At 37.6% G+C, this 11,856-nt stretch overlaps 1 protein-coding gene across 1 annotated transcript; it reads left to right on the plus strand.

Annotated features, from left to right (window-relative positions):
• The first annotated feature begins 545 nt into the window (after positions 1-545).
• LOC131771761 (speckle-type POZ protein B) lies at positions 546-10,988 on the plus strand. The gene is made up of 7 exons (XM_059087620.2): positions 546-678; positions 2,515-2,724; positions 3,133-3,284; positions 4,599-4,726; positions 5,328-5,684; positions 6,630-6,772; positions 7,485-10,988. The coding sequence occupies exons 2-7, from the start codon at positions 2,558-2,560 to the stop codon at positions 7,630-7,632; spliced, it is 1,095 nt and encodes a 364-aa protein (XP_058943603.1). The 5' UTR covers positions 546-678; positions 2,515-2,557; the 3' UTR covers positions 7,633-10,988.
• Positions 10,989-11,856: the final 868 nt, after the last annotated feature.

The following is an 11,856-nucleotide window of genomic DNA, read 5'->3' on the forward strand; positions in this document are numbered from 1 at the left end:
ATTTACGTAAAAACCAACATAATTTTCTTGAAAGTAATCTGTCATTGAGCAATTTTTATCAATCGGATGCTGATCCTTTCAGTTTGTAAACTTTCTATCCAAAAGGTTCCCTTTCGCTCTTAACCCGAAAGCTACAATATGAGCTTGCTTGCTTTTCGTGATACATGCGAAAGTTGCCTTTTTCCCTTCCAATAATTTAGTCAATTTGTCGCTCCTAATTTCGCTATCTATCTTGGCTGTTGTTTGATATAAGGCTCTTTTCAGACAATATAACATAAGATGTGAAACTGAATCCTTTCAAATAACAATTGGACCGAGTCAGTTTGGAATTGTTTATCCAGACTGCATTCGAGACATCTGAAATTAACGAAGAGAAATTATGTATTAGAGGACATTTGACAAGTTTTTCTATGTCAATTTATTTTCCAATTAAAACGTCTTATAAAAAAAGACGAAAATGTACCAGCGATATTATCCAATCATTGCTCGCGTTAGATCGGAATAAATCGGTGGTCGTGATTCCGTACGTGCGCACAAACAATGAGCCGAGCGACAACATTCCCGGATAATACACGAGAAGACTTGAAACGAGTCACAAAATTCTCACTTTGTTTTCCTTTTTACCTCACCGTGAAGATAATACAGGCTCAGAATTGTTCCTTTGGCGACTACAGAAAGGTAATTGCTTTTACCGTTTTCGCCTTAAAGCGCAGTTTCAAAGCGTTCGGAAGGCACACTCAAGCGGCCGTTAGCCTTCGTTCCATGATACAGTTCCGGTTGTTTGCGGTGCTCTCCGAGACAGTCGTCGATTGAGATATTTCATTGTTCATTCACTCGTTCGTTTGGTTCAGGAAAGTCACATTTTGTGATAAACGCGTTTGTCGATTGTGTTTCTCATCGAACTTGTCACCTGAAAGACTAATCCTATTTTGCGTTGTGCTTTTCTCGCTGGATTGCGTGTGCTCCTGTATTTTGTTCGTGTTTAATTGAAGTTTCCTGTATATGTGTAGTGAATGCAAATTAATTTGAGAGCTTCGAGGCACTCTGGTACTACGGAACCTCCGGTTGGCTTATTCAGTCCGCTTACAGCAATTTATGCCGTCTGCTCTTCAATTCGAAAATAGCGTAAAGCTGTCGCGGTTTCAAGCTGATGACAGCGTTTTTCCGCTGAATGTGTAAGACTAAGCTTAGCTAATCATCTTTAAGAACATATGCGTTTCAAGGTCGATTCATGTTCTGTAGTTTATTTGAACAATGTAACGGGGGTTTTCGGGGGGTCGAGATGTTGACGTGCTAGCGTTAAAGATCTGGATTTTTAGGGACATTTCCAAGGCTGCTATGCCTTCATTAAGCCTATTTAATGGTATTTGTTTTAAATCACGTGAAGAAAGGTCAGGTACGAATTTTGCATGTAGACTAGTTTAGCGCAGAAAATTTATCCGAAACACCATCATTCTGTAAATTCATGATTGAGAAGATGAGGTAAGAAGTAGCAACAAACTGTACAAGTTCTTTCTGCTTTTTTTTTTGTTTTTTTTTTTGTAATAACCATTGTTCGGCTAATTTACAATTTTGACTTTAATACCGGTGAATGAGCAGAAGGACTCTAAAATGAATATATTCTATGTTGTACTGCGGTGTAACTTTTTAACACTCTCACTTGAAGAAAATATAGGAGTATCATGCGTTGACTAAATCAACTCAGAAAAACCAGATGTTAAGCCAGGTTGAGTAATGGCACCCTGTGATTTGCTTTTGCTGCAACATCTGTTGATCACTTGACTGGCTCTTGAAAAACTGAAGAGAAAGGTTCACCTTTGCCATTTCTTTACCTGACTGCTGAACTAACGTACGAGTCTTTTTCATGCGCACTTGCTGTGCAGAAAATTTAGAATTATGTCAAGATGTCCTTGTTTCAAAAGCTGGGTAACAAAACCAAGGAAGTTGGTTGTCCTGATGAATGCTTGGTTTCCTGTTTGAAAACCCCACATGTAGAGTGCACTGTGCTAAATGAAACTAAGGTTGCTTGTCTTTCCACATATTTTGATGGTCTTGTTTTCTTTTTTCAGTCATGTTTTGCATGTCTGACTTGCTCAATTTAATTTTCCTTGAGGGGTTAGCATTGTTCCATGAAATAAAATGCCACAATTTGAATCTAAGACAGGGAAGACTTAAATTCTACTCTGCTAATTGGAGACATAATTAGTTAAAACCTTATTGGAGAATTTTAGAAATATCTGGTAGAAATTTTTACCTCTATTTACAAGTGGTCTGGAGATGTGGTCACAGTCATGGCAATCAAAATCCCACTTAAGCTTCTGAATCAATCGGATGCAAAACTGAAACTAATGGTTTTTTTCCCTCACATTCTTTTTCACCTCAGGCTGTTTCATTGGTATTACTTTCAATCATGATGGTCTCATTGTGATAACTACTTCAGTTCTGTTCTTATTTGGCTGGTGAAAGAACTTAATCCCTGGGTTTGCTCTGAGCATTTTTTTGTCATTCTTTTAGATATTTCACCCTGGCTACAGTTTCTTGTTGTGAGTCATCTAAGATGTCCTCATCCTCACCTGTAGCAGAGAACTGGTGTTACACTCAAATCAAAGTTATAAAGTTCTCCTACATGTGGACAATTAATAACTTCAGCTTTTGCCGCGAGGAAATGGGGGAAACACTGAAAAGCTCAACGTTCTCAGCTGGGGCCAATGATAAGATGAAATGGTAAGAAATCCATTCATAATGTGTACATTGTCTTGTAAATTGAGGATCATGTGAGAGAAAGTAGAAAAGCAAGAGCCTTGGGCAAGTGCCTTGTGTAGTTTTGACTCTTCACATTTAATACCTGGTCAGTGCACAAGAAAAAAGTTAAGCAAGTAGATCATAACATCTATTTTCTCCCAATTCTCTGAAGCTCTGCAGTAGAATAATCTTTGAGTTGGAAAGGTCAAGAAGTTGACAGAGAAGAAGGAGACAGAAGTTGTCTAATAATGTACATGTGTCTTTAATTAAGCAGTTTCAAGACGTCTACTCAAACTAAATAGAACTTTTATCATCAGAATGCATAACTTTTGCATTTCTGCATAAAATCCCCTGAAGAAGTAGCAGAAAACTTCTTATTTATTTCAACAGGTGTTTGAGAGTAAACCCAAGAGGCTTAGATGAAGAAAGCAAAGACTATTTGTCATTATACCTTCTCTTACTGGCTTGTAACAAAAGTGAAGTGAGAGCAAAATTCAAGTTTTCAATTCTTAATGCTAACAGAGAAGAAACAAAGGCTATGGGTAGGTGCAGTGACTGTCTACTGACCATTAATGATGTGAAGTTAGTGATGGTTTGATACCCCACGTTTAACCCTGAAACTCCCATTAATGACCAAGATAGAATATCTCATTATGATATCAATACAAAACATGCCAAGCATACAAGTGATGAGAATAAAGAAAACATCAATTTTTAGTTGTAGGGGTTTATTAGTACATCCAAGACCAAGTTCTCCAAACTAAAATCACGAGAATGTAACAGAAAACAGTGAGGAAAATGCTTATGAGATTTTGGAAGTGAAAGTGATAAATATTCAATGTAAATGGACCTGAGTAGAAATTTTGTGGCTGAATATGGTCTATCCAAGAGCAGTGAAGATGTATCTGTGTTTCTTTGGCATTTGGTAGAGTTACATGCAGATTGTGATACATGTAGAACTAAAATTCTCTGAAAGTTTCTTTCACCTACATGTACTGTATGTAGCATAGTGTAGTAGGTGTGCACAACATTGGTTAAACTTTTATTTTTCTGGCTGAGGAACATATACTCTACATTTTGGAGATTTACAAATTGTCATGAAATATTTGACAAGTAAATTCCATGTTCCTGTCCATCTGTTCAGTAATAGATCACAGATGACTTCAAAATGTGATAAGGACAGAAGAGAGGCACACAAGCTGACGCGGAGTCAGTTACTGAATCTTTAACCACACTTTGATGTCTTCTGTGTTCTGTTACTGTACTGAACCCCTGACAAAATGGAATCTATTTGCATGTAATGGTAAAAAGCAAAATGTTGTTCAAGGTGATGTCATCTATGGGTCTCCCTTCCAATAGATCATAACTAAGAACAATCACATTGTGTGTATAATTCAGCGTATTATATAAACCCATTTTATTTATAGAATACTATTTAAGCTTGTTAGCTCAAATAGAGACGTGAAATTTTAATCTTAATTATTGTTTTCTCTGGTAAAAGTAAAGGCATCGCTTAGAAATATTTTTTTCAGATGTATTGATGTTGTCAGAGCTGGAAATTTCAAATTCTACTTAAGATGTTTAAATGCTTACATCTGCAATAATTTACATTAGTTTTGTATGGTATCATTTAAAGTAGCAGATGTGTGCTAAACATTTAAAAGAGATAATGATAAATCTTGTATCCAAATAAATAAGGAGGGAAAATTTGGTAAAGTTGGTGGAGAGACATGTCTATGAAGCATCTTCATTTATGCAATGAGTAGTGACAAACATTGTATGGATTTATTTTTAAAGCACTTCCCCAATTGTATGGTATTATCAGTAACAAACATTATAAATACTTTTGTTTGCAGAGAGTCAAAGAGCTTACCGGTTTGTTCAAGGTAAAGACTGGGGTTTTAAGAAGTTTATAAGAAGAGACTTTTTAATGGATGAAGCTAATGGTTTATTACCAAATGATACATTAACATTGTTTTGTGAGGTAAGGTACACACAGTTTTGATTGTATACTGCATAAGCTACTGTCAGTAGCTTTTTGTTTTGTTTTTCATGTTGATTGTTGCATGAACTCAAATGACAGTGCTGTGTGTTATTGGTGTTGGTTGTTTCAGTTTTTTGTATGTGGTTTCTATCTAGTATGTTTAACTTGCTTAATTAATTAACCAACCTTTTCCAGTTTTGTCAAAAGAATGGGCAGACAGGGCTAATTTTTAACAACTGTTTTGGCCTAGGCTCTGAGCTGTGTGGTTTTTTTGAGGTCTAAATTTGAACTTTCAAGAACACACAGGGAATTTTTTTTTTGCCAGGGAAAAAACAAACAGTTTTAAGGAGAGTAGTTTGGTATTTTTTAAAGAAAGGCAAATGATATCAATGTATGTAGCTGTTGTATCAATGTCTGCCTCTGAGCTCCTACACACCCTAGTACCCCTTCCCTAATGCAACAGCAGTCAACTGATAACAAGTTCAGGTTGATGTTGGGCTAGGAGAGGGGTAGGAGGGCAGTTGCTCAGATACTGATACTGATCCTACCAGTTACGTCTGTTTTTGTTGGCAATAAATGACTCTTATTTCCTCATGTTCAGGTCAGTGTTGAAGGTGACTCAGTGAATGTATCAGGTTCATCACACACAGCAGCACTCAAAGTCCCAGAGTGCAAACTACCCAGACACATGGGATCATTATTAGACTCTGGCTCCTTCAGTGACGTGACACTGTGTACTAGGGGCCGAGAATTTAAAGCTCACAAAGCTATATTGGCTGCACGTTCCCCTGTATTTGGGGCCATGTTTGAACATGAAATGGAAGAAAGTAGGAAAGGTCGCGTAGAAATAAGTGACATAGATCCAGATGTGTTTCATGAGATGCTAAAGTTTGTTTACACTGGTAGCACACCACAACTTCAAGGAATGGCAGATGATCTTTTAGCTGCTGCAGATAAGGTTTGACTTAAAAACTTTTATTTTAATTCTTATGTTTTAATTCTCCAATTGTCTTCTATTAGATTTTCACGATCATTAATCTTAGTGTCTTATATGCCTTCATGTGCCTGTCCTGTGCTTCCTTAGGGAAATGCCCTATACATACTTATTTCAGGGAATGGTTAGGAGAATGTAGGTAGTTAAAGTCTCTACTCAGGCCAGTTGGCCCATCCATCTTATCCTGGTTTCCATAACAAGATCTGATAAGGAGTGTTACCACTCTCAGTTGGTGGGATGTCAGTCCATTCTAAGGTTCCCCTGCAGCCTTTCATTAGACTTCCTTGACGATTTGCTTGGGCCTATTTGTACTACTGGTAAAGTGTTGAGCCCAAGAACACAGCACAGTGACCCAATGCTGACTGAATGCTTGACTGACAAAGAACTCTTTACTTGTCTCTAATACCAACAACAGTCCTTCTCACATGAATGGTCAGATTAGACCATTATTGCACTTCTTCCTAAAGGGGAACTTTTGCTGGCCCTCCTTACAGATTTCCTTTAGGAAGGTGCTGCTCATACTTTTCCTCCAAGGGAAGTTCTGTTCATGAATACAATGTAGTTATGTTCTTTCAAGTTGAACCAAAGCCCCTGGAACACTGCCTTCAAGGCCTTTCATACATATGTGTACCTGTGCATTCCTTTGGACTTGTGCCTTACAACTATGTCAACCTTCCTTCCCTGTATTTTTCACCTCAATTGCACTTGACTGCATGTACCTGTGGGAGTGTTTCTTGCATCTCATTGCACTCTGTTACATTTATGGTACATTTGTCCCTTTCAGAGTAAGTGGTCCTCTCCCCTAACTCAACCATCTCTCCCTTTTCTATGATAATTTGATGTCAATTCACAGCTTGTGGAATCTTGTTCTTTACTAATTTTTTCTGTCTCTACCTATGTTTTTTTCAGTATGACCTTGATAGACTCAAAGTTATGTGTGAAGAGGCATTGTGTTCGAATCTTACAGTAGACAATGTTTGTGACATTCTGATATTAGCTGACATGCATAGTGCAACACAACTCAAGGCACAAGCACTTGACTTCATCAAAAGGTAACCAATGGACATTCCCTCAGAGAATTTTGCATTTGTTTTTTCTTAGGTGGGGTGAGTGGTACCCTTTTTACAAAGTAGAGATCTGTTTTGAGAGATACAGCTGAAGTGTTTTATTCATTCTCCCAAATCTACTAGTTTTGTTAAAGCAAGAGGAATTGCCCATCTCTAAGAGAACTCTTTCGTACCATGTAAAGTGTGGTGCAAAGCAAGTTCACTGATAATTATGTAGAACATTGTGTAGTGCTAGCAATCTTATTAATGACAATCGCTTAACAGCTAGCCCTCTATCTTGAGGGAGAAATAAACAAAGTAGAAAGCAAATTTGACCACTGCCCATTTTAACCTTTACCAAAATGCTCTTTTTGTTTAAGTATCATGGAAATTTTTCAGGACCATTGCATAATGTGATGTTGCTGATATTGAAAATTCGTTTCTTTTGTAACAGTAAATTTGTCCTATGGACAATACTATTAGATTAGCTCATGCAATAGTTTTACTTCTGACATGCAACCCACCTAGAATAGCACCCAAGCTAATTATGGGCACATGAGAACCTGTGAATATCAATAATAAATAATATTATAAATGGTTGGAGCTTAAGAATTGGCAGGTTTTTCAAAAGCAGGAATAACTTAAGCACAGTTGTCTTAAAACACAAGTTTTGTAATGTCCATTCATATTTATTCTCTCTTTACTCCTCTCATCATAGCCGTGCAACAGATGTGATGGAGTCCAATGGATGGAAAACTCTCATAAGTGACCATACTCACCTCATCGCAGAAGTTTTCAAAGCTGTTCTTGCCTCGACACAGACACCATTAATAGGACCACCAAGGAAAAGACAAAAGACAACGTAAGCTGCAGAGGGAAAATTTATTTCTTAAGAATAATAATATTATTGCTATTATGAAAAAAAAGTATATTTAAGGAACAATCATTTTTAAGCCTTTCTTCGACTTTATCAATGAAAGATGTGTTTGAATTGTATAATTAACCTAATGGTATAACCTTTAATGAAATTGTCATGATGTTTCTTGCTTCTTTTTCTTTCTTGCTACTAATTTCTCTAGTTTGGGTTGACCTTAAGTTAAGCAGTCATTTCTTCTGCTAGATTTCCATTTACAACTACAGTTCATAGTTCCTTAAATTTGTGTCACATCTTAAATTTTATTCCACACATTTGCTCCAGAAATTGTGAGATGGGGCAAACATCTATGCTCTAGTAGTCCAGCTCTTCAAAAAGCTGTAATGTTATGCATTGATCAATTCAAAGCTACAACATTCCTCCTTCCCTCAGGCAGCCCTCAGGGCATTTGAACTTTTGTGGATTGGTTTCTTCAAAGTCCACCCCACCCCCAGGGTAAAAATTGAGTTCAAATGCCCTACCCAAATTTTTATTTAAAGGCAAAATAAGCAACCATGACTTTCTACTTATTGACCAAGTTTTAAAACTTAGAGACTACCTTTTCTTCTGAACCATTTGCTTGCAACGGTGAACTATTTACCTTAAACACCTTATTTAAAGATGTAACACATTTATTCAGCTGGAAAGACTTGACACTTCTGTTTCAAATTCACCACCCCATCCTAGCATGGTTCATATTCCCTACACTGCTGCACATGGACAAGGGTCAAATCCCTGTGGGTTGCTGGGGGGCAGGGGTTGTTGAAGCTTCAAATTGTTTGGTGCATTATCTGCTACTACTGACAATCTGGTAGATTTGATAGCATGTCATTTGTTTTTGCTTTAGCTTCTTCTCACTGAACAATATTGACTTTTTCCATGAGTAATCTTTGCATCTTACCCTTTCTGGCTCTGCTTTACCTTAATTGTTCTTCAAATTTGGAACAGAAAAAATGATTGCTCCTTAAAAAATTTAATGTTAGATAGCTTCCCCTCCCTCCCCCACAAGAAAAAAAAATATAAGATTGTTGTACCGACTAGTACTTTAATGAACCTTGTATCATAGTGTAATATACAAGTGTTTGTAAGTAATTGTCATAACTGTCAACATTAATTATTTAGTCAAAATAGCATGGAAACAAATTTAAGCCAAAAATTTAATGGTGTCTGGTTCAGAAGTGTTTCTTTTTGACACTGGAATGTGACAGAATTCCTTGCATACCCTGTCCACTTCACCATAGTTTGGTATGGTGGCCATAGGTGTGTTACATTTAAGTTAGAAGCTATGTCAATGTTGGGGTGAAGTGCTCTAGAAGCCACGTACAGTTTACTGTTACATTTACTGGACATCTCCTTCACTGCCATTGTTTACTGTGATCATGCTGTCTGATTGTTGGTGGGAGTGACTGACATTTTGACAACCTTAGAGAAATGCATTGTCGACTCTAATGATGACATCATCTATTGTAATGTTTCCACTCAAGTGCACGTTACTATTTCTCTCTCTCTCTCTCTCCTTTGAGTGTGATCCCTCTCGTTTTGATGTATGATGTGACCAAGAGTACAGCTGCAAGGGAGATTAACACATTTACCTAGGGCAATGTGAAATGGTTAAGCCTGCCAGACAGGTGCCCAGTTTAGCACTTTTTTTTAGAGATTTAAAGAAGGGTGAACAGGCAAGAACTCACTTTGCTGTCATTTGTGCCCCTCTACTTGTTCCTTGCTTTTAGAGGACATGGCATGCTGGCTAAATTTGTTGGCTGAATGATTTGAAACAGTGGTTGTGAAGGAGTTCTTCAATTTGATCTTACCTTGTGTGACTTAGCTTATATAATTTTACCCCTTAACACCGTAAAGACTAGATTAGGTGAAAATACCAAGGGAAATGTTATCTAGTTAAAAGATCCACTAAAATTCTCTTGACTACTTATAAATATAAGGCAATTTATCTTGGAAGTTGACGAGTAATGGGACAATTGTTGTGGTAAACTCAGCCGGTTTGGGTTTGGTTCTCAGCAACAAAGTAAGATAGAGTAACCGCTGAGATAAAGAATCTTAGCAATTCATGATTTAAAACAGTTACATCTGCCATTTGGGGTTAAAGCATGCTTTTGTTGAGGCTACACAGCAGGCAGTATGCAGAGGGACAGTAGGAATAAGAGTTAAAGTTACAAGCAAAGCTGAAGACGTGCAAGGAGTAGCTCTTCTTGCGATTTCTAACTTTATTCTCCCTTATTTCATGTCACTAGCATGTACTAATCTTTTTACCTTTTACGCAGTTGTACATCCCCCTTCCCTAGGTTGACGTAATGCTCTATTTTCTCGCTGTTAATCAATAAGTGTTCATCAGCAAATAACTTACAAGTCGTATGCGAGGATGGCGGGTGGTATCTCGTTTTGAACGCTTGGCAAATGCCCCCTCTCAGATGGTTGCTGATATTTTGTGGCAAAGATTTTAGCTTGACAATCTTTTGCTATCGCAAAAGAAAAAGGTCTCGCACAATACTTTACGTCATGCTTTCCGGTAGTTCACAAGTGGCTACAGGGGTTAATGTTATAGTTGCACAAAATTTGTCTCGGTCACCAAGGTAACACACACTGTAAAAAGTATTCTTTTAGGTCACTGTTTGCGTGACCAGGAAATATTGCGTGACGGTGTCCACAGTGGGCTTTAAAGTTTTCATGCAATACTAAGTTTTTAAGAAAACTTAAAAAGTAACCTTAAATATTTTCTTTTTAACGTGTTTTAGATACTCGAACAGGTGGAAAATCTATTATTTTTAGCAACGTTCACAAAAGAAAAAACTTGAGCCTGAAAACTTTGTTTTGCACCAAAGTTACTAACCGCTACGTCACATTATCAAGCTGTTACCATCCTGCATAGAAATAATTGCTTTTGATATGGTGCGGGGTTGATCAAGGACTACTCTTGACAAACTCTCCACCCTGGTATCAAGAGACATTTTAACCCCCTTGCCCTCCCCCCACCATTGACCTCTCTCAATAGTAAACGAAAGATGGCTGCATTTCGACGATTGCTCAAGAAAGTTAGTTTTGATCAGTTCTCGTTTTATAATATATTTAGGCCAATGAAACGTGATAAGATAAAACTCATTCATTTCAGAAAAAAAATCGAAAAATCTCTCGATGAGAGAGACAAACATAGTATGGAAAATTTCGAAAGAATTTTTTTGCTGATACACAGGAAGCCCATTGTGGACAACGGTTACTTTATTTTTAGTTGTACGTGTTGGTATGTATGTACGCATTATGTATGTATTTAATAAGATGCATTATGTTTGGAAGAATCACGACACCTTTGGATATTTATTTTACAATTGAAGTAAACAATATTGTCCAACTATTGTGAGATAAAGTTTAATGCATCTTTCCCGATGTTTCACTCCAACCAGTGGATTTAAAGTCCAAGACGGTGGCAGTGGTGGTCGTTTGCAGCAATTGGCCATTTTACAGTTGTGTACTTAGTTGCCAAGCCTTTGATTTGGATAGAGGCTGAAGGTGACCTTGTTGTGATAGAGACCAGTAGCTAGTTAGCATGATAACAAAGTAATTCGAATTTGAAAAGCAGCAAGTTTTCTATCATAACAAGATCAACCTTAGCCTCACTCCTGTTCGAAGGCTTGGCAACTAAGCTCTCAACTGTAAAATGGACTATTGGAGTTGCCTGGAAAGTAATGTGGACTTGTACTTGCTTTCATTTTGTGTGACGCAGTGGCCTAGCGGTCAGTGGTCTGGACTTCAGGTTGCGAGGTCCAAGTTCGAGACTTGGTACCCGGTTCTCGAAAGTCCCGTGGCCCGTTTCTCGAAGGTTCCGGTGACCTAGCGGGCCCGTAAAGCTGCTCTGGTTTCTATTAAGATGGTGTTTAAAAAGTCTGAAAATTTAAAGCTAAAACTTTCAGCTAAAGAAACAAGATGGACCGGCTAGGCTGCTAGAACCTGCTTCGCAATTCTTTAAATTTTGATTCTAAATTATGGCTTCGGGTCATTTAAGTTACTGGGACTTTCTAGATACCGCTTCCCGTAACTACACTGGCCCGAAGCGATATTTTTAAATAGTAATCTAGACTAGAGATGCCGTTTCTGGCACCCAAACCAGTCCATTCTCTTTCTTCAGCTGATAGTCAAAATGTAAATAGCTGATAGTTTGAAAATGACC

Source organism: Pocillopora verrucosa, chromosome 10 (assembly GCF_036669915.1).
Source record: "Pocillopora verrucosa isolate sample1 chromosome 10, ASM3666991v2, whole genome shotgun sequence".
Classification (NCBI taxonomy): Eukaryota; Metazoa; Cnidaria; class Anthozoa; order Scleractinia; family Pocilloporidae; genus Pocillopora; species Pocillopora verrucosa.